Source organism: Manis javanica, chromosome 12 (genome assembly GCF_040802235.1).
Source record: "Manis javanica isolate MJ-LG chromosome 12, MJ_LKY, whole genome shotgun sequence".
Lineage (NCBI taxonomy): Eukaryota > Metazoa > Chordata > Mammalia > Pholidota > Manidae > Manis > Manis javanica.
Window position 1 is genome coordinate 16,835,076 of NC_133167.1, and position 23,747 is coordinate 16,858,822.

Here is a 23,747-nt window from a genome sequence, read left to right on the forward strand (position 1 = left end):
GCCACATTCTGAATAGCACTTCCTGGAGGCTTAAGTTTATACTAAGGACCTGAGCTGAGAGATAGTACCAGGTTGGGATGTGCCATGTGATGGAAAAAAGTGACTGGTGTCTATAGCTGGACCTGATTTTTGCCTTTCCGCTCTGTGCCAGTACCCTGCATTTGTTGGATCCTGGTGCCAGGACAAAAGCTGCTGCCACTCACCCCTGACTGCCCCTTCACCCCCTCACTCACCCAGTCTCTTCTCTTTTAATCTGTTCTTAGAGGAATGGGGGAAAAATCTGTTCCTCTCTGAGTTGTTTTAGTAGTAAGTTTTACTAGAAAATTAATGGAAAATGAAAACACAAAAATCTGAAGAGTCCAGACTGCTGACCCTGATCCAGATGAGTCTGGCTTGCACATCTTATGGACACTCCAGTAACTTTTCCTCACTTCAAGCCTGTGTGGGGTGCCTTGTCTGAAAGTTCTTTGTAGTTCTAGGGCAGTGCTTGGCAGGTCAGTTCTGGCTTGCTGCCTGTTTTTGTAATGTTACGTCAGTACCCAGCCACCCTCACTTATTGCATGTTGTCTATGGCTGCTTTCATGCTACAACAGCAAAGTTGAGTATTGCAATAGCAGAGTCGTGGGCTGTATGGGCCACAGCGCTGAAAATATTGACTCTCAGGCCCTTACAGAAAGTTTTGCTGACCTCTAATCTAAGGCATTTCTTCTTAGTGCCTCCTTTAGCTCATCTTCGTGGGGGAAAGGAAAGGAACTCTGGTAACATCCCTTAGCCACAAATAGATTATTGATTTTAGTTATTTTCTTTGGCTAAGGCTTTCTTCTAAGGTTAATGGGCATCTTGCATAGGTGAATTAAATGATTATTCTACATAGCTATATGTTATATGAGAATATCATCCCAGCTGCACTGCAGTGTGGCTATGCTCATTTCCTTTCTTACCTTAATAAGAGCAAGATGTGTGTCAGGGTGGTTTATTCCTTCTGAGGCTGGTTTCTTGGTGACTGGCTTGCTTCTATTTCAACAATGACCTTGGGCATTTTTGCATTTGCGGAAACAGATTGAAACTCTGGGCTCATTCTGGCCTCTCATCAGCCCTGAAATGGCTGTTCATTAGTAATTTGACTTTCAAAGCTCTCTAGTTTCTATTGATTTTTGTTTCTGTTATACTCCAACCCCATACTCTGTTTTAGCCACACCTACTTTCTTGAAAGTTCCTTGGCTCTTCTGCCTGTGTCTCACAGTCTGCTGAGTTGAGTCAACACTTTCCTCTTATCAGCTGTATCACATTTTTCTCTTTCACTCACAACTCTGGGTTATCTTTACATGAGTATTCTCCTTTATTATTCCTGTCCTTTTATCTGTGTCACAAAGAAAATCCTTGAACTTCTTTAATATACTTATGCAATTATATTTGTATTTACATTCATGTAAATGGATTACCTTCCTATGAAACAATATATTAAGTCCCTGTGAGAACATTTAGCCTGCAGTATTTTCTCTGGTTCCCATTAGTGTTAAGGAGTACTTTGCAAGTGTCTGTTGGCTAATTGATATCTCTTCCATGAAAGGTCTCCCAGCATTTGGTTCGTCCTTTGATGGGCATGAGTCTGGCGTTGCAGTGCCAAGTGAAGGAGCTCGCAATGTTGCTTCGAATGAAAGATCTAGAGATCCAGGACTACCAGGAGAGTGGGGCCACCCTGAGCAGAGGTGAGAAGACATTCTTTGAGATGCTGGGTAGGGAGTGGTACAGATAATCGAAGGGCTGTAGGAAAGGGGGGACCCTCTTTTGTTTTCAAGAGGTGCTTCTGTGAGGGTGGGTGCTGAGTCCTGACCAGAATGGGAGACTTGATGCTAGGTGACACTATTTTCTGCCTTGAATACCTGGCTGGCATCCAAGTAGCTAAAAGAAGCTGTAACTGAGTTCAGATATGCCCATGTAATGTTATGGAAAGACTTTGGAAAAGGGCCAGTAGATATACAAAATTAGCCGGGCAACATGTTCTTGGGACTTCAGGAAGCTGCATAGCTTTAACTTCAGAGTAACAATTCAGCCTGACCTCTGTCTTTTGGCAAGAACTAGAGCCCGTGCTGCCACCGATGCTGTCATTTGTTGCAGATCACCCTCTTCTCCTCTTGTTGGCCTGCACACTCTCACTGCTGCTTCTCTCCATGGTCTGGGTGCCTCTGGATGTTGCATCTTTATGCTCTTCCCCAAGCCGTCCCGGGCCCTGTTTCCTTTCCATCTCACAGGGAGGAAGTTCATCCTAAGACTCATACTTCTTTTCTCTATCTCTTCTTATTACAGATCGGTTGAAGACGAAGCCATTTGAAGAGAATTCCTTCTTGGAAAAATTTATGGTAGAGGTAGAGTATCTGTTTTTCCCCTTCTGTTTGTGCCACTTTCTTTGCTTCCTCTTTCCAGGTGTCTGAGTGGGGACTTGAGTTTTCCATGTTAGGTTGCTTACACAGTTGGAAAGTCCTTTCTCTGAAGAAGTTGCCTATAGAAAGTCTGATAAAGCTTGAGGTGTACTTGTGGAAAATGGGGGAATGTAGAGGGAAAGAATGTAAAGGAAAGTGGGCTGATTAACATTTGTAAAACATCTCTGTTAAAGTACGTAGGGATTTCATTTGAAATTCTCTGAAGCTTCGTTTGGCCAGTTGGTAAATTTTTGCTTGTTGAAATCTAATCACAGGTCAGTATCTAATACTAGTCAGTATTACTTGTCCAGGCCCCTTCAACAGCCCACAGTAGAGGAAGGCGAAAAGTGTAGGGCTACCATTTGGGGACCGTCTTGTGGGCACAGTAGGCTGTGGAAAATCACAGTGTTTATGCAAGGGGACTGGCAAAGAAATGAATGGGGAATAGATAATTGTGGGCTGTCAGAAGCTCCTGCCTATGTTTCCCTTCGAAGGATTGAGCCTGGCCAAAAGAAACATCTATTAAATGCCAAATAGGGGAGTATTAATAATAGTGACCTTTGATAATACCAGTCAATATTGATCTTCTCCTTCTCTAACTCTTCTGGGACTTGTTGGTTGTACAGTTAGTACCTTAGTATTATTGCCCTATTTTCTAATTATATCTGTTGCCCAAGTTGGTACTTTAATATGTAAGTAAATAATATCATTATAATACTGTGTTATGTGTAGATTATTCATATTTCTGTCTTGTCTCATGGGCTAATTTGCAAACTCCTTGTGGACAGGGACTGTGACTCATACTTCTTTTGAACATGAAATTAGTACTTTTCATTGGGCTAGGTATAAAGCAGGTGTTCTTGGCTTGGAAGCTTCTGTTCTGCCCTTGTGCATTGAGCAATGACCCTAATGCTTGGGGTCTTAAACACCAAGAACAACAAAATGGCCAGTTGAGTGCTCAGTCCATCTACTGAAGCAGTTGTAAGAAGGAAAGCATTGTTGTGAAGTCCTGAAGCAGGATAGGTTTCAAATCTTTATAGGGAAAAAATAGAGATCATTAAACCTAGACTTGTAACAGAGTGATTTCCTAGGCCATTTTTCTCTCAGATAGCTTCCCCCATCTATAAGGCTTGGTATTAAGGAGGTTGACGTAGGCTGGGAATGACCAGTTCCTGCCTCAGCCCCTTAGTTAAACAATGCAAGGCTATTCTTAGCTCAGCAGAGAGGTCCCTTTCTGCTCTAGTGCCTACATACCTATCCAGCTTGGTTTCTTGACGTTTTTCTTATGTGCTTTATACTTCAGCCATATAGAATGACTGAACTGCCAAAAATGCTGTTTTCTCTAGCCTCTACACACATTGTTCTCTCTGTCTAGAATGCCCAATGCCTTGGCTTTACCTACATTGTAAATATCTATTGATCTTTTAAGTGTCAGCTTCAGCTTCTTTGGGTGACCTTTCTTAATGCTCCCTGTAAAGGTAATCCTTCCTCTCTGCTGCTAGAGTACTAGGGTTCGTACCTCTATTTTACCACTTAAAGCTTTGTAATATTACTGTTTGTATGTCTGCAAGACTATGTCTTTCTCTTCCACTGATCTATGGACTGTTTGAGGGCAAGGACTATGTTGAATGCATTTCTGTATCCCCAGCACTGAACATAGTGCCTAGAAGTAGAAGGTTCTCAATAAGTTTGTGGATGAATATAATGAATCTGTGCAAGGGTGATTTTATGAAAATAGTGGCAATGTGGCCTGTGAATACAGCGTTGCTTGTTAGACCTATATTTGGGGTCTTTGGTTATCCTCCTGGTTTATTTTGCAGCTTTAGATAAATCACTTCTCTCAAAGCCTTCATTTTGTCATTTGTAAAGTTAGGGGCTCATCTCTTCCATGTTATTGGGGTGGGGGAATCTCCGCCGAATTGAATGAGAAAGCGTATAGAATCCAGGTGCTGGCCCAGGAAGGGTGCTGTTGTTTTGGACCCAACTATTTCAAGAATACTGGTCTTCTAGGATCTCAGTGGGTCACACCCCAAACCATAGAGACGTGCAGCATTTTATTATATGTGGAAAGGACCTGAGAGATAGGTAGTTGTAGCTTTCCATTTCATTGATTAAGATAGTGGCCTCAGAGAGGTTAAGTGACCTGCTGGAGGTCATATAGCTCTGGGTGTTTGTTTAGGACCTTCTGCATTTTTGGTCTAGGATTATTCTTAGTTTGTGTTGCTGCTTTAAGTAGTGGTACATCCCAGTTAGAGGAGAGTTTAGGGCTAGGATGCTGTGGGGTTCTTATGACCTCTGGGATCACTGCACTGTCCTCCAGGATCACTGAATATCCCGTATGGCTGTTAGAATTGAAAGGTTTTCTAACAGGACTGAAGGATTTCTTATGACCACTTCATCTTTTCACTTATTCTGCTTGCCTGGGGTCTTACAAACAGGACACAGAAGGGTCGTGGGGTCACTCAAGACTGAGCTGAAAGGATGTGCCATCAAAATAAGCAACATAGGAAGATAAACAAACCAGGGACAGAGAGCTTGGGATGAAGGTGCGGGGGGCCAGGGCTGATGTCAGAGGGTCATGTGGTCAGTGCTTGGGATCTGTTTTTCCTAATTCTCTTTGGGACTGGTGCTAGTCAAGAGGCCACAGAGATAGGGCACAGGGAGGTTTCTAGGATACGAAGGCCAGGAAAAGTGATTAAGTATTGAACAGAGGTTACTTTTCCATATTTAGTTCTTTTGTCTTTCAACTCCCACTATGAGCCCCTGATTTCTCATTTCCAGGGAGCTCAAGGGGGCCAATTAATGGTGGCCTAACTAGAGGGAGAAATACTGGCAATGTTGATGCAAATCAGCTGGGTGGGGTGGCTGCTGGCATGATCCTCATAGAGGGCAAGATCCCTGCAATGAGCATTTCCTAGAATTCAGGCCTGAGCAGCACCTTCAGGAGGGACAGATGAGTCCAGGAAGGGGTACTATTATTGCATGGCAGTAGGAGCTGTGTTAAAGAGGAAGTTTAGGGTGAATAGGCTGGGATAGCCCCATCTCAGTCTAGTCCACCGGAGGGAGTTCCTTTCCCTAGCCCTATCCATGCCTTCTTTGCTCCATCTGGTTGCCATCAGGCTGTGTGGCTGCTGGCAGGCTCTTTATTTATTTATCCCAGTGTAATGGGGTGAGGAGGGAGCTGGCCTAAGGCTGGCATTCCGAGGCTATGCCGCTGAGCCACAGGCAGTTTGCATGGGTGTGTGAGTCACTGGGGCTGCATGCTGCTCAAACCAGACTTGGCCAGGCTCAGGGACAGCAGGCAGCCCAAAATAGAGCCCCGCCCTCTGCATCTAGCAACCCCTGGCTAGGCATCAGCTCTTGACACCAAAACCTGGGCAGTTGCATGAAATTGGCTTCCTTAGATGGAGCGGGGGTATGTTTAAAGGACAAAGATTTTGCACTTCTCTCTATCTTCAGAGGAGAGTAGTCAGAATAGCAGTCACTCTCATTGGGGTACTCTGAATGTCTTTTAAGACTTGAAGTAATCTGTTCGGTATCATACCTTAACCAATTTTATTATGTAATTATATGACTACAGTTAACATTGATTTGACTCAGCATCCTAAATGTAGTCTTGGCCTTTATGTCCTGTCTAGCCTTGGTTACTATCTTCATCCCTCGTCTGGTTGCAGCCTGATTCTAGAGCAGATACTTCAAGCTACAAAGGTATTCAGCGCTGCTCTTAGGAAGCTAGAAGTGATATTAAAGACACCTGAGGAAGCTGGGGAGTCCTTTAACCTGAAAAGTGTTATCCTGTTAAGTTGATTCACAGACAGCTTCTACTTGGTTTCCTCAGTTGGCCTTCTACTCTTTACGTGCCTCTTAAATGTTAGTGTCACCCAGGATTGTGTCCTTGATCTCTTGCTCTTCGCTCTTTCTTTCTGGGTTATCTCATCCAGACCCCGGAGTCAACTATCACTTGCACACCGCTGAGTTCTGATTTTGTATCTCCACTATGTTCAGGCTGTATTCCTTTCTACATATTTGACATTTCCCCCAGAATACCTCACATGTAACACCCTAAATATGTCCAGAATTAATCATCTACTCCAATTTCTACTCCTGTTTCTTTTCTCATATTCTTTATCTTGGGGAATTATAACACTTCCAGTCAGTTTTCTAAGCTATAAACTTGGAATTTACCCGCTTTTCTCTTTGTCCTTACTTCTAAAACCCAGCTTGTCAACTGTCTTTTGAATCTGATCTTCTCTAGTTCAGCTTCCACTGCCTTCCATCAGCCACCCCCTTCCCTCTTTTTGGTTTGACCATGCAACAGCCTCCTGATTTGTCTCCACATCCATCCCTATGCCCCTCCAGTTGAACTTGCAGTTAATGGCAGAGTGATGTCTTTGAAATAGAAACTTGATTGCTCAAAGTCATTTCATGGTTCCCAGTTTCGGAAAGGATACAGTTCAAACTCCCTGCACACCATAGAAGATTGTTCTTGATTTGGTCCTACTGACTTCTTCAGCCTGACCTCTGTCATTGCCCCATAGCACTCCATACTGAAGTACAGCTTCCTGCCTGTGTATCTCTTGACCAATTTGCCTGGTATTCTCTTCTCACTTGTCCTCATGGCAGACTCCTATTCAACTTTTCCAACTCTGTGCAGCCATTATCCTTTTTTGTGTTTTCCATGACCATTTTTCCTTTCCTTGGTCTTCTCTCCTTCTTCCAGGCATGGGTACATTATCTCGCTATTCCTGCAGCCCCCTGTGCATACCTCTGCCATAGTGTTTGGCGGAAGGGAGAATATCAGAAATGAATATGGAGGCAAGGGACAATTGAGATGGCTGATCTTTTCCCATTTGTGTTTTTCCTTGATAATGCTTATCAATTCCTTCTCCTCAATATACTCTGTTAGCATTGCTCCCACACTGCCATGCTCTCCTGTTTTTCTTCCTACTTTATTGGCTGCTCATTAGACTCTTTTGCTTGTCCTTCTCTTAGCTCTGAATGTTGGAGAACCCTGGCACTCACTCAGTCCTTGGTGCTGTATCTTTTTTCACTCACTCATTTAGGGATCTCATCTGGTCCCATGGCTTTAAATACCCTCTTGCAGATGAATCCCAAATTTATGTCCCCCAGGCTCTAGACTGCCTGCTCAATATTTCTGCATGCAAGTCTAGTGGAATCTCAAACTCAGCATGTCCAAACTGAACTCCTGCTTGTATCCCCAAATTGGCTTTTCCAGCAACCTCCTCCTATCTTAGTTGATGGAAGCTTTGTCCTTTCCTAGGTCCACAAACCTTGGAGTCATCCTAGACTTCTTTCTCTCACACCTTACATCTAATCCTTCAGCAAATCCTGCTGGCTCTTCCTTCAAAATATACCTGTAATTTCACCTCTGCTTCAAGGTCTGAGTGAGTATTGTCTCTTTCCTGCTTTTTTGCAATAGCCTCCTTCCTCGTATCCCTGATGCTGCCTGCTTGCCCTCTCCTGGCCTGGCCCATTGGTGCTTTTATCTTTTTTCACTCTCCCAACAAAAGGATCTTCTTAGAACACAAATCACATCATGACACTCCTCTGCTTAAGGCTCTTCACTGGCTTCACATTCCACTTACAAAAACCTTGCAGTGACCTACAAAATCCTACGTGATCTGGACCTCATCACCCTTCTGACCTCATCTTCCACCACTTTCTCCATCCCTTACTCCGCATTGGCCTCCTGCTGTTTTTCTCACACTCTAAGCATCACCTGCCTTTACTGTTTATGCTGCCTATTCCCTCCACCCAGAATGCTCTTTCTTCAGGTATTTGTATGGCCAACTCCCTCACTTCCTTTATGTCTATATTACCTATGTGCTCTATTAATAAGTTACCCCAAGACTCAGTGGCTTAAAAGAACAAGCATTTATTATCTCATATTGTGCTTGAGACTCAGGAATCTGAAAGCGGTGTTGCTGGGTGGTTCTGGCTTTCATGAAGTTGGAGTCAGGATGGCAGCTGGGAATGCAGTCACCATAAGGGGCTGGAGAATTCACTTCCAAGCCCTCTCACATGGCTTTTGGCAGGAGGTGCCATTTCCTTGCCCATGGCCTCTCCATGGGGCTGCTCACATGACATGACATGACATGACCCTGGCTTCCTCCAGAGCAAGGGATCCAAGAGAGACTGAGAGACCAAGACGGAGACTGCAGTCTTCTTATAACCTAATCTCAGAAGTGACGTCCCATTACTATATCGCTGTATTTTCTTCATTAGAAGTAAGTCACTAAGTCCAGGTCACACTTAAGGGGAGGGTAATTAAGCCCCATTTCTTAAAGGTAGGCATGGCAAAAAATACTGGACATATCTGCATGGACTACAGTGTCTGTTTAATTGTCACCTTCTCAGTGGAGTTCACCCTGACTATCCTATTTAAAATTGTTAAGCCATATCCTTGCCTCTCTGCACCTGGCACTCCTATGGCATGTTACCAAGCTCTGCTTTTTATTTTTCCCATAGCACCTGTCTTCCAATATATTACCATAATTTACTTATTTTATTTGCTTATTGTTTATTGTCCATCTCCTCCTTCTAGACTGTGTAAGCTCAACAAGGACAAGGATGGGCACTGGTTTATCCAAAGTGCCTAGAACAGTGCCTCTGTACATAGTTGGCACTCAATAAATATTTGTTGAATGAAGGAATCATATTTTCCACTCCTCTTTATTTTCCCTGTCTTATGAATCAGCCATGCAATTATAACCTGATGTAAGCCGGAGACTTAGATAGCCCTACTGTTCCCCCAAGAGAGCACCTCTGGTAGACAGCCATTCTACTGTCTGCCCTGTTTCTCTGACACTTAGTTTCCTGAGAGGTAGTCCCAAATTTGGGATGAAGTGTAAACTTATAATCTTTTATTATCAAGAGATCTTAGAACCTCTTTTTTTTAAAGACCCACTTTAGAAGTTAAATATCTCAACTACCAAAGGAAAAAGAACCTACCAAAGTCCTGCAAAGAACTTTAGTCACAGAGCCAAAAGTAAGCTAGCGAGGTTCCTCCTTCCTCCCAGTCTTTCCTCTCTCTGGGCTCTACTTCCTGTTAGAAGGGCCGTTCCTCTACAACATACATGTGGTTCCATATGTAGAGGAAGATGTAGGGTTCAGAGTATGTTTTTTTAGTATCCTTCATAGGCATCATAAAGGATAAACGTACCTACATGGGAATGTTCTCCCTACCATTGCATGTGTCAGTCCCCTGATCATCAAGAGAAATGTGCACTTAATTCATTCTTTTGGTATTCAGTGTAGTTCATGTGCACTATGCTGGCCTCTGGTGAGAAATAAGGTACAACAGTGTTGTCATCAAAGAGCTCACTGTGCTGAATAAATAATCATAGGGGCCACAGTAGTGGATGATTGGAAAAAGCTTCCTATAAAAGACAGGACTTGAACTGGACTTTTTTTTTTTTTAAGTTTTTCTAGGGAACTATGTGGAAGGCATTTTAGGTGGGAAGCACATGGGCAAAGATATAAACTAAGAATAAGAGTAAGTGGGGATTAGTAGAAAAGAAGGTTAGCAAGGTAATGGCTTGAGGCTAGGTTGTTGGGGGGGGCTTACATGCTGGAAGACTGTTGATTTATTCTGAAGGTAAATGCTCTCTAGCCCTTTTCTGCCTGTAATCCATTTATTTGCTCATTTCAGTCATTATTAACATCATTATATGCCGTGATTCTCAAACAGGGGCATATGTCCTAGGAAGGAGATGGGGCACTGCCTTCTTGCAGTTATGAATTACTGTTGTAAATTGGGAATCACTGAACATTTTGACTGGAGGATTGACATATGAAAGTGATCTTTTAGGAAGATTAGTCTGTCAGTGGTATGGGTATGTGATCTGAAGAACAGTGGTGCCATTGACAGACTAGGAAAGTCATGGGTGGGGCTCCATTAAATCTAATCTTGGGCATATAAAGGAATGGTTTTCCTTATTTAAAACACAAATCCACCAGTATTTGATCTCTGAAATGAAAATCTCCAGGGAGGGAGGGATGGCCGCACATATTTCTCAACTATATTTCATCTGAATTTTGCCTTCTCTTTGGGGCTTTCTCACTGTGATTCCTATAGTCATGATTGATCCCTGCTACCAGGAATCACTACCTCTTTCCTTTATGGCCCAAGAATGTTTAAAAAGCCCTCTTTCTGTCTTTTCCTTTTACAGTGCTTTATAAGGGTTTATACTTTCAAAAGAAAATGTATTAAAAGTCTGAGGGAAAACAAAAAGGAAATTAATATGGAAAACAGAAGTGGGATAAATCATTCATCTCCAAAAGATAGGTTTCTGATTCTGGGTATCCCAATAATAAAGGATTTTATCATATTCCAAATTCTTTTATTCTAAAAAACTCAGAATCAAGTATTACAAACTCAGATGCCTAAGGGCACATATTATATGGCATATAACATAAATCTGTGTACTGGGTTGGATAAAAGACAATAAAGATTTGTAGGGGTCTTTGGAAAACTAAACTCTGCACTCTTCCTGTATCTAGACCCAGATAGGCAAGCACAATTTAATAGACACTGCTCCAGGGGGCTGTGTATCTTACTTCACCCAAAGGAAGTTACCAATTCTTCTAAAATGAAAACAGTTTTTTTCTCTTTAGCTCATTTGGTTTTACTCTCCAGTCTGAAAAATCCACTTAGTTCCGAAGCAAGTTATAAGGCAGTGATGACTGAAGTCTTATTTCTGGCAAATACCTAGGCTAGCCCTCTTAGGCCTAACCTGTAAGCTTCACATACCTCTGGAGCATTTTGTGATGATTTATCTTAGTTGAGTCACCCTCCTTTGCCCTTCAGTATAAGAAGGGTTTCATAAAAGTCCATTCATTACCTATGACTATTAAACAATGCCTTAGCCTATTAAAAATTGTTGGCTTATCTATAATTAGAGTTAATTAAAAAACATAAGGTGAAAGTCTTTTTCACCTACATGTTGGATTTGAATTGACATACAAGTGGGAGTGCTCAGAAAAGAGTTGAAAAAATAGGTGTGGGAATAGAGTTGAAGCTTAGGCCGAAAAAAGGGATCTGTAGAAATAGACTTGGGAATCTGCAGCCAAGTAGTGATGTTTGAAGACATGAGAATGCATGCATTTTTTGCTGGGAAGAGCATGGAGGAAAGAGCACAAGTCCAGTGATTGAGGTTTGGGGAGCAATCGTAGTGGGAAGGAATATAGGAGCCAGTGAAGGAAATGTGAATGTGCTAGGAAGAGGGTCTGAACAGAAGAGTAAATTAGCCAAGAAAGGGTAACTAACAGTTATCAAGTACATACTGAGCATGTGCTAGACAAAGTGCTAGGTGCTTTATCTAAATTGTAACTTTTAATCCTTACAACAAACCTGTGAGGTTGGTGATATAATCCTCATTTTAAAGATAAAGAAGCAGAGTCACAAGGGCTAAGTAATTCGCTTCAGGTCACTCAGCTGATTTACCTGTCTTTGTCCTTACTCAAATCCCACGCTCTTGGCATCGCCAAGGAGGGTGATCCACAGCCCCACAGGCGGGAGAGGGGCCGAAGGGGAAGCGTAACCGCTGCCTGCCTGAGGAGAGATTGTGAGGTGGCTTGTGGTCTTGGGAATCAGCATATGTCTGGGCCAAAGAAGGACTGACTGATGGGGCAGTGGGGATATAATGCATGAACTCTTACCAGAGAAGTGTCACTATGAAAAGGAAAGGAGTGCTGGCTGGCCGGCTAGAAGTGGCTTAAGCAAAACCCCTTTTAAGATGGGGAAACACATAGTGTTTGAAAGCAAAGGAGAAGCCACTGTAAAAGAGGAAACTTATGCTGGTGAAGGGAAAATGGTAGTGTGAATGCAGGGACCTTTGGAGTTGAGGAAAGTGGAGGGATCAATCCTTCCTCTGGGATTTGTGGATGACATGAAGGCATGGGCAATATTTTGAAGCAGATGACTTGATTTCTGCCTGTTTCCATCCTCTTTTCCCAGGAGATGTAGCCTTTTCATCCAAGGATTTTAAAATCCTTTCTAAGGACATTGAATTCTCCTTACTTAAAAAAAAGAATCAGATAGTGACATGATTTTTTCTGTTGGGACAGAAATGGTGAAATGGACAGAAGTAAAAGTATAAGCTATATTCTTTCCTTCTTCTGAATGGCCACAACACTTTGTACCTTCCCTGTGCCACTTATCACTTTGGCCTTGTCTGAATTTCTATACTTATCTGCCCTGTTATGTTATAAGTTCCTTAAGGGCAGAACTGTCTTGCTCATTTTATTTCCTTCTCTGAACCTACTGCAGTGCCTTGGAGATGGGACATACACAGAAATGAGTGCTTGTAGCTTAAAGGCGTTGGTGTTTGAGGAGTCTCTCACATTGGTAAATGTTGTCTTTGGTTATAGAAATGAAGAGAGAAAACAGAATTATCAAACAACTCACTTTTAAGCTATACCTGATCTATTGGCTTCAAAACTTCAACCTTTTACCTGAAGTGCTCTCTTATTATGGCCCTCACTTATGGGTGATACTTCTTTTAGATAATGAGCCCATTGAAAAATGAGAGTTCTACAAATATTGAGTCCTGTAGGTTAGCAGCTTAGCTGTCCAAAGTTTAGGGAACAAGACAGCAGGATTATGGGCATCCTTGTTATCTCCCATATGGGAATTGTCAAGGGAGAAATTGCCAGACTCAGGAAGCATTTTTTTCATCCTGTGTGGGAGATCTTTGGTCTATTTGTTTTTCTACTTAGAAGTTTAAACTTGATGTGGACAGTACTTATTAAGCACCATTAAAAATATTAAACATCGTGGAGTCATACTGAAAGTTTAAAACATGGTTTTGCCCTTGAAAGATAGACTTTTGAGGGTGATTAGACACTGGAATTTACATATATAACAGAATAGTCTGAATACATAAAATATGTTATCTAAGAAGGGGAAGAAATAGATTAAGTTGGATGGGATCTGGGGTTCACACCAGGCTAGTTTGGGTAAGGTATTTCTGCAAGAGGTGACTCTTGAGCTAGGAGTGCAGAAGCATTTCACGTGGTGAGTGGCTGCCGAAAGAAAGCACAGTAGGTATTCTATTCAGTTACACTGTCTGAGAAGCCCTTCCTTGGTGTGGTGGTTTGAGGGAATCCTTCAAAAGTGCTTTGGCTTCTCTTACTCTTATTATGCTTAAAGCCTGAGCAGCTCTGTGCTGTACATTGACTTCTTAGAATCTTTTAATTCAAAGAATCCTTTTCAGTTTGTTTTTCTACTTACAAGTTTAAACTTGATGTGGACAGTACTTAGGCGGACAGTACTCACACACCCCTCACTGGTGTGTGAAGCTAGGATTGAGGAGGGACTTTGAGACAGGATGACAGTTCTGCTTAGTTTAATGGAGGAATCATTGATGATCATCTTAGCATTCAGTGTTCTGCAGCCCTCAGCAGCCAGGGGAAGAACAGAGTGAAATTACTAAATTTAGTGGATACCTAAGGAGATGCAAGTCTCAGGCAGAGTTTCCTCCCAAAATTTGGGGTAGCCTCTGATATTGAGGTAAATAAGCATCAATATAAAATCAGTGAGCCATCCATTTTATTACAGTATTGAGCTGGGTTTTAAACACCACCTTAGGGTTCAATCTGGTTTTAAAAAGCACCTGGACAAGTACTCGGAGTGTGCTTACAACCCCTTTCATCAAATCTAACATGTACGGCAAGAAATGCTTCCATCCATTGTGGGGCTTTGCCCAGCCAGTAATGCCCTTTGGACCATCAGAAGCTCTAACTTGTTAGAAGCTCTCTCAGCACTCTACTCACAGCTTCCGTTTCTTTGACTTATCTGCCACAGAAGGAGAAAAGTAGTGGTGCCCTTTGGTCTTTGTTTTCTCTCACCCATTTTGGGAAATGTAGTGTTAGAGGACTTCCCAGAGTTTTGTTCCCCTGATCTAGAGGGCCCCAGTACCTTAGAGTCCGAGGATTGGTTCTTGCTGTACTGACCTGGTTAGAACCACCTGGATCCATTAGCAGAGATATCCAGACCAACAGCCTCTTCTAAAACCACTTCTGGGGCCTCAAAGCCTGAATCAAATGACTACTGTACCAACCTCATATTGGGGCTCAGAATGTCAGTTTTCAGCTTGTCCTCATATATAAATATAGTTCTCTCTAGATATAAAAAGTGAGAGAGTCTGTAAGTTGCTTTTTTTTTTTTTCTATACCCCCTTTCATGGGGCAAGCTAATGAGATGCATATCATTAAAGACCTGATGTTTTGTGGGATGGAGCCTTTTAAACTGGATGTGCCTGGCTTAGTCATGGCAAATATTTACCAAAAAAAAAAAAAAAAGGGACATACCATATAAAATTAGAGTTCTGAAAATAGTACTGAGAGAGGGAGAAAGAAAAAAAAAAAAAACCAGGACAGAAAATACAGGCCAGTCTGTTTGGGGAAAAGGGAAAAAGAGATAAAAATGAGAGAAACCTCGGCAGTAAAAACAGCATCTTGGTAAACAGACTATAAAAAAAATTGTGACCTGCTTTCTGGCAGTGCTGACGGCTGGACGGGTAAAGGTGGCGGAGCTGGCGTCTGTGTGGACACATGGTGCCCGGGGCGCACGGCTCCCCTCGCCGCGCAGGGCGTTAAATTTAGCCACATAATGATGGGCCTGAGGACAGCCTCTTGTTGACCACACCATAATTACTGTTTCGCTTTATGAATTTTATTTTGCTTATTCTGTTTCCTCCTTCTTTGGCATGAAGGAGGTCTGGTAGGGGAGCCCCACCCCCACCCCCTCCCCTCACCAGACAAATGAGTCTTCATAGAAACCTGGGCTCTTGGGACATCAGGGTGAAGAGTCAGCTCCCTTGATTAGTCAGAAAGGGAGGAGGGTTTGCTCGTCCGTAAGGCTTTTGATATAACAGTAAAATCATAAGTGGGACTTGCCAGCCCTACTCAGCTCTTAGAGAAAATGTCCTGAAGTCTTTGGTCTTAGAAGGCACTTTCATGTGAGTCCACGAGGTTGACACTCTTACCTTGTTCATATCCCAAGAGCTAGGCTCCCAGGAATTATTGGAGTTTTGATCTTTAGTTCTATGCCCCCTAGCTAGCTACTTAGAAGTTGAATTTTGATGACATTATGCATCGTGTTTTATATATATTAGTCTTGATGATAACTAGGTTCTTGAAGCTGAGGATCTGATATTATCCAGGGACTATTCAGGTCACCTAAAAAATCTTGTTCAGAATATTCTGTTGAAACCTCAGATATTGTTCTTTTAGGGTACTTGGATAGATGTCTATCTTTTGAGTTTTAGAATTAAAATAGCATAGTCACTAGAGCATGCCATGGTCTTTGTCAGAGTGGTGCTCTGAGACTTAGCTTTACCTGCAAGTCCGGGGAAGGGGCCAGAAGCCATGGGTCTCACTCCAAAAGTACCATATTGGGGAGAGAACATAGGCTGCAGAAGGGGTATCAGAGAGTTGTATGGGGTAGGTACTGGGTCATTGGGGGTGAAGTTCTTGAATGGTGACCTAGGTGGCAGCTACCTATGGCCCCACAGTGGCCCTCCAACTGAGGAAGTGGTGGAAAAGGAAAAGCAAACAGGGGTTGTGGTCAGGGTATTGGCTTGTCTGTCACTGGCCAGGACTGTTCTGTTTGTTGTGTCAGGGGTGGTTGGGTTCCTCCCGAAGCCAGGCAAGAACGTGTCAAGGAGAAGCTTCTTGTAGCTCTTGTTTTCCCAAAACAAAGGAAACTCCTTGCATTGCTGGAAGTCGCGTGCTTGGATGCTGAGTTTGTTATTGCCTGATAACCGGGCCACCAACTCCTGCCCTCCTCTTCACCCCACACAGCCAGTGGCCTAGTGGGAGCAGCATCCTGTTCCTCATCCTAGGCAGCAGACTCACTCTCTATTGTACCCAGAAGGGGGAAGAAAGAAGAGAGCTAGTCCTCCTACCCCCAGACCTATCTTCTTCATTTCATACGAAACCTTCTAGAACAGTGCTTTTCAAGGTACTTTCACACATGGACTTACTGTATATAACACACATTCATCACCTGCCACATGTGACAAGTTCATCGATCCTCAAACCATTTTACACCCCACTCCACTCACAGAGATGAGTCCTCTGAGCCTGTGTTTGGATGTCATGGCAATGTTAGATTGCTATAGAAGCTTTTAAATGCTTACATGCAGTGTGAATACCTACCTCACAATGGGCTAGTAACAAAGAGCTCGTGCACCAGCACGTTTGCTGATCACACTTTGAATAGCATTGTCCTAGAACCTTAAGTGAGTTTGAGCTATTCCCTATTGGACAAAGAGATCCTGCCCTAAACCTGTCCAGTGGGGGATGAATAGAAAAAGGAAATCTTAAGGAAATTTCAGGCAGTAAGAAATAATCTGATCTCAATTGCCAAGTCATGCCAAAGAGCTCTGTCGCTGAGGTGGAAGTTTGCATGATGTGGTTAAAGGTTTCTTTCCTAGTGCTAAGGTTCTGTGATTCTAAGGTTAAATGGTGAGGCGAAGAGATAAAGTTAATGGCCATGATGATTTTCCCGTAGGGCAATGATTCCAAGTCTGAAACTATAGCTCTTGGGGACTTCATGAGTCAGAGAAAGAAAAGGACTGGATATTTTCATATAGTTTGCTTACTAGTCATTACCGTCTAGATATGAGTTGAGGTCTGTTTCACACAGATCCGTTGTGTGTTTGGGCAACATTGTCTTTGTCTTTGTCTCCAGATTGTTTCTAGAGGTTGAGAGATCTAGGATTGAAGAGAGAAGTAAATATTGGCAGAGTTGGTGGAATTCAAGTAAGAGATAAGAAATGGGCCTTGAATTAGAAGTGTGGATTATTGGCAGGGTTACCTGACAATCCCAGTTACAGAGTAGGGGGTAAGACTCAAGAAAGGAGGCTAATAGCCCAGGTCTATGGGACAGCTGGTTGGAAAGGCCCTGCTGTACAGTCAAAGGCTTTTCTTTGCCAGAGAGACAGAAATAAGGGGACTGAGAGGGAAAACTATTTGGAAAGTGAGCCAAAAATTTAAAGGACTGGGAGTTCTATGAGGAAGGGAGTGGGAACTGCTGGGATCCACTTTTGCTGAAGGACAGAAGGAAAACAGGTAGGCCCAGTGTCTCCTTTGCTGCTTTTTTTCTTTTTAACACCGCACTAACTCCAGGGATCTGCAGTCAGGAAAAGAACCAGATGGCAGCTCTTGATGAAGGCAGATCTGGTCATGTACCCCTCTTTAAAACTTGGTGGCTTCCTATTGACCTTGGATAAAGTCTAAACTCCTTAATAAAACCATTAAGGCCAGTTATAATCTGGCCTCCACTTACCTCTCCAGCTTCATTTCCCACTCTTCTGCTAGGCCACACTCTCCGCCATCCACACTCCATATCTTCTATCCCAAATCAACACTTTAGTCACAGTGAGCTGCTGTCAGTTCCTAGAGCCCATTGTTCTCTCTCTTATCTTTTGCTCTTGGCACATGATGATCACTCTGGAAACCCCCTTCCACCACCAGCGAACCTTCTCACCTGGATAGCTCCTGTTCGTTGTTTGGATTTGGACACCCAAACATGTCACTTCTAGGGAATTTTTCCTAGCCCTCTGAATTCAGTTTAGTTACCCTTCTTAGGTGTTTATCGGGTGTATCATAGGCCTTATCAATTACTTCTTACTGGTTTTTCTGGCTCTCCTCACTAGCTGCTAAGTTCCCCGAGGACAGGAATATTATCTGTCTTGTTTAATTTGTCTGATTATCTGTCTTGTTTAATTTGTCTGATCCATGCAAGCATTCAGTAAGTTTTGTGGTGCTTTGTATCTGCAGAGAGATTTTACATTTGATATTTAATTTGATTCTCTTATAACTACCTGGTGAATGAACAGGCTTCATTGAGTAAAATGCAACACAAATGTATTGATTACCTCTCAGATAAAAGAAAACCAAGAAAGAACAAATTTATGGCTTTTTTTTTACCGCACCAGGGCCATGTCAGAAAGAGGAGATAAAATGGATTGTCTCCGAAACTAAAGAGACCTTGAGTTCCACAAGCAATTGCAGTTGAAACTAGAATTTCATCCTTTGACTTTCTAGGACAGAGCTTTTTCCACTGTCTCAAACTGTCTGAGAAGCTCTGTTCTAATGAAATATATTTGAGTAGGGAGGAAACTGAGAGACTGAAAAAGCATTCCGTAACTCTTCTTAAATCTGCCCACTGAAACACAGGTCTGAAAAAAAAAAATGGCCAAACACCAAACTGGAGTATCATCACATAGAAGGTCAAGGAAAAAAGTTAGGACCATGAGACATGGAAATGAGCTGAGACACAGTTGGAGGGGAATCCTCTATCTTGGAAAAGGATCTGAGAAACACTGGCATTTTCAGCTGCCAAAATGTTTTCCTTGGGGCCGCCCTGAGAACAGGGTAGCCAAGCAAGATGAGAACAGACAGGATGAAGGGGGTGCTGGGTGGGGGAGGGAGATACTTGCTGGCCCTCTTCCAACTCTAGCAGCTCCTCTGCCACTGAGCAGGTAAGACGAGCTAGAACCTTTAAGGCTGCCTCTCCATCCTCTTGGGAGCTGAAGGGAACTGATAGAACCCAAATCCTCAGAACCCTAGTTTGTAGGCAGAGCCAGCCACAAAGCCAGGTTCAAAATTATTCCCGTACCCTCGCCTTGGGGCAGGGAAGAGCATGGCTGGGCTCTCACCAGCAGGGATCTGTAAATTCTAGCCATAGAGGACCTAGACACTCTTTGTCCAGCAATGTTTTCCCAGTGTGTCCTGGGGAGTGATTCAGGGCCAAGGTGACAGTGGGTTTGGAGCCCAGATGAAAGGATCTCAGGGACCACAAGACAAGATCCCTTGTGCGGTGGCCTGGAAAGGAGGGAGTGAGTGTATGCGGAGGTCAGTGACGCAATTCCCCCGGCTCGCAGGGGTGGAGGAGGAGGAGGCTCGCGGTGTGTCTCCTTAAGAGGAGGCCCTTACCACATGAAGCAGGGGGTGAAGGTGATCCCACCGTGAGTCACCCAGGAAGGGGCGCCGTGTGCCGAAGGGGCGCCGTGTGCCCAGAGCCCTGAGGAGAGGACTTGTGGATTTCCCACTCTTTCCTTCTATGGTTTTATGTGTAATAGAGTTGCCTTAGCCACTCAAGCCTCGCTAATTCTCGTTCTGTCTTCTGACCCATTCTTTCTCCTCACTCTCCCTGGTGTGGATGGGCTTTAAATCTCTCAATTTGCTCTTGATTTCTGTAGTGGGGTTTTTTTTTTTAATCTGAAGTTTGATATCTGTTGATTTCAAGAAACACAAACCATATTAACTGTATCTGTCTTTAAGATGGCCTGATGGCTCTTTGCCAAGCATGGTTGCTCTTAGATTGTGTTTGCTTTGCTTCTTATCTTCAACCAAGGTAGGTATCATATCCTGGACTGGAATCTGAAGGGATTCTAGGGGCCCCTGGATCCAATTGCCCCCAGTTGAAAGCAGCTTTAGTCTGGCCTTTATTGAGGTCTGGGACTGCAGAGAGCTCTGGGGAGTGTCCCTGTAATCAGCCAGCCACCAACCCCACACTGCCTTGTAATAAAGCAGCTCTATATTTGTTCTGTTTATAGTCTTCTCTGTAATAATGCCACAGCCCTCACTGCTCTCTCTCTTTGGGGAGATTTTCTGGGTAATAGAAAATTTCAAAATGTTAAAGAAGGTTGTAGGCTCAGAAAATGTTTTTATCTAGAATGTGTCTTAAGTTGGGAGGATGCCCAGGAAATCCAAGCAGCCACTGAGTGTTCCTGGGGAGGAGTGTGTTGTGGTGAGCGTGTTGTATGTGTGACACTGTGGCTGTGAGGACCACGTGTGAGGAGGGAGATGTGGGGGAAGCTGCGGGTGTGTGCTGTGCGGTGCCCTGCTCTTGCAGTACTGGCGAGTGGAGAGTGTGGTTGGAATGGGGAGTGTGAAGTGTGCAGAAGGGGCCAGTGCAATGATGGAAAACCCTGTTTTGGCAAATTTCAAAACCGTCAGGTATGTACGATGGTAAGACCTAGAAGTTTAGCCTCAGAATGCAACCTTTTAAAACTCACATTCCTTTCACTCTTGACATTCCCTTTTCTCTGGTGGCCGCCCTTTTCAGGCCTAGGCTCCACACAGTTCTGCTGACATCCTTGTTCCTCTTTCCTATTCCTTCCAGGTTCTCATCTCTTTCTTGGCTAACCAGGAAGAAGTCAGAAGCAGACTGTTATAGAGAGGGGGCAGACAGCATGTACCTTGATCTAGGTTAGTGAGAGCGAGCCTGAGGTCCCAGGCCTCTGTAGCCCCTGTGATGAGTCCTGGGGGCTGTCTTTGCCAGGGCCCTTGCTAACAATTCTGATTCCTCCTTTTTCCCTCCTGGTCTCTACCTCTGCCTGCCCCCACCCCCCGGATTCTATAAATACTTTATTACATGGCACTAGTAAAACTTCAAGTATTTCTTTTTATTAGAGCTACATAATATGGTAATTGTGTGACAGAACACAGCTCCGGTGAGCAGACCCCACCCTCTTCCTAGGTGTGGCCTCTCACCACCTCAGCTTGGGCCAGGCCCACAGGCCTCTCTGTTCCTCTCCAGTGTGTGTGAAGGGGGCTGGCTCAGCTTTTCAGACAGAGCCAAGGGGTCAACGCCTTTGAGTAGGATCAGGCGAGGGGAGGAAAGAGGTGCTTTTCTAGTTTTAAGTGCAGTCTGTCCTGGTGTGTGAGTACAGAAGGAACCTTATTTATTAGCATTAATTTCAGTCAGTGCATGAGGCCCCTTAATCTGTCTTTCCTTTTCATAGTGTTGTGTCACATACCAGGGAAGTAGGTTTCAAACTTAGACCTAGGACTGGGGATGCGTGGATTTCTTCGTACTAATTCACAGTACTTCTCCTTTGTTAATTTATGGTTAGTAACAGTCATTCTTTCTGATGGCTCCTAGGTTCCGAATCTGTAAGTGCTAAAAGACGCTAATCCCTCCTATCTCTTGATTTGTCAATCCTAGAACATCTTTCCTCTTAAACCTGGGTCATTGGTCTCTCTGTCTACTAGTCTCATGGAAGGTGTGGGGTTGGAAACTCCAGTCTGTAGATCTTTCATTACTGTTAATGTGTGACCTGCTAACTGTATTTTGTTGCTTAATTGAGCCTTATTATTTGTTTCTGGTTTTTGTCCAGTGAGATCTAATTTGAGCCTTCCCTTCTACTGTAGCTATTGGACTAGGTCAGGGGGTAGGTATCCCTACCAGTTCTTCTCTGAACTGAGTAGGACTTAGTTTCTGCATCCTTACTTCTACAGAGCTTGAGAATTGGGGATCTCTGCCTGGGTAGCAGCTAACAGAGCCCTCAGGGCCAGGAATGTGGGCCACAATGTTGAGTCCTCTTTAACTGCCCTTGTGCCCCGTATTTGCATAGGGGCCAAACCCAAACTAGACCCCACCATGCACTCTTTACTCCCCATGGAGACGTATAGACATACAAGGTTCCCACCTTTTGGGCCTAGCCAAGGTTAATATTAGACCTTCTAGCTAGGCTGCTGTTCCCGAAAGCCACAGGGTGTTGTTAATATTCATGTGACCGCAGAGTCTCATCAATATTCATGAGGTATCTGCCGTCTTCCTTTAGGCCTTTAGCTTGGAGAAAACAGGAATGATTAGAGTTTCTAGAACTTAAAAACTAACCCTATTTCCTGGAGTCTCTTGAAGAGGAGGCAAACCTTAAGAGTAAATGTCTGGGCAAAGAGGAAAAAGGAGTTTTCATGCCAATATCCTAAGCTGGTCCGACAACTTAGTGGAGTTGTGCTGGATGGCTGTTGTTAATGTTATCATCCTTATCCAGTGTTCATTGAATACCACTGGGTTTCAGTTCTTGTCGGAGGTACTCTGGGGGGTAGGACACTAGTATTGTTAAGTACTTAGTGAGTGCTGGGGATACAGATAACTGACATGACTCCTGCCCCAAAAGCGCATGGAAGAGAAGGGGAGACAATTAGGGGAACACATACCTGTAGCCCAAGGTGAGAGTGCTGTACCACAGACAGACAAAGTGCTGAGGGAGGACAAGTGGGCAGGTCATCCTCTGTGGGGATTCCCATAGAGGATTCCCTGGGAGCACTCGAAAGGAGGGTGGATCTAAGGAAAGGAAAGTAGAATGTTCTATGACCCCCTTTAATAATTCTCAACAAGGCGTAAAGCCCCTCTAAAAAGGCCCTTCTGGCTCCCTGCTTGCCAGCCTTGCTTGCTATTCCTTTGTCAGATGTTTTAGCTATTCCAGTATCTTATTTACTGGAACTGCTTTCCTATAAAGTATGCTTCTACTCTTGGGTGGCTTCTACTCTTTGCTTCTACTCTTACACCCAACCATGATACAGCCTTTGACATAGTTTGGCTATTTAAAAAGATGAATATAATTCCAGATTGTATAATTAAAAGGAGAGCAAGAGAGCCTGAGCGTACCCTCCCATTGTATTTAGCCCTAGTCAGCCTCTCAGGATGTTGGTGTTTGAAAGATGTGTGAGGCCTTGGTAGGAAAGTCAGGGCAATAATAAAAGAGATGGAAACAGAAAAGATTTTTAAAAGTGTCCAAGGAGAATGGGATTATTTAATTCAGAGAGTAGATTGAGAGAGTAATCTTTTAAAAATGAAAGATAAGCACATATAGGATGTTAAGTAGCTCTTCTGCATTTCATTCAAGATACTGTAAAAAAAGATAAGCTGTAATTACAGCAATAAGGGTATATAGTTGAAGTAGAGAGAAGAATCTTTTTTACCTAGCTAGAATGTTACCAGGGAAGCTTTGGAAACTTCCAGTGTAGAATTCTTTGTCTTTCCCTAATGACAGGTGTCCTATGTTAACAGTTCTTTTCCTACATACATGCATTGTCCCACTCTGTACATCCTTCCACTTAACATTTCTTCACTCTGTCTCTTTACAAAGTCTATATTTTTGTCTCAGTCTGTACTGTTCATGTAAGTGTTCTTTAAGATGTGTGAGCAATTGCTAGACCACCTTAATACATCAGGTAGATGCCAGAATGGGGGCTTGTGAAAACAGGAACCTCAAGTGTCTTATTCACCATGTTCCTCTAGTTCAAGCTTGGTTCATAGTAGGTGCTATGGAAATATTTGTTAAATGGATGAACAAATGTTTGTATTTGTGAGATGCACTGACTTTTCAGTGAGCTTAGTGCTTATTAAAATGTTTGCCCAGACCCAAGTGAGGACCGCAGGAATGGTAGAATGGTGTAAACTACCCAAGTCATTGCTCACTGGGTGACGCTGCTCTCACTCTACTATTTGATGACAAAAGATCACATCATCATCTTGGTACAAAATTGGATTTCTACCTA

At 43.4% G+C, this 23,747-nt stretch overlaps 1 protein-coding gene across 7 annotated transcripts in view; it reads left to right on the forward strand.

Moving 5' to 3' along the window:
* NHEJ1 (non-homologous end joining factor 1) overlaps positions 1-23,747 on the forward strand; it is a 74,272-nt gene that overhangs the window by 7,516 nt on the left and 43,009 nt on the right. For all 7 annotated transcript variants that reach the window (XM_017654820.3, XM_017654738.3, XM_017654650.3 and 4 more), the window contains 2 exons: positions 1,571-1,709; positions 2,308-2,366. In XM_017654820.3, the coding sequence (XP_017510309.1) occupies positions 1,571-1,709; positions 2,308-2,366 (198 nt within the window). The remainder of the gene's footprint in view (positions 1-1,570; positions 1,710-2,307; positions 2,367-23,747) is intronic.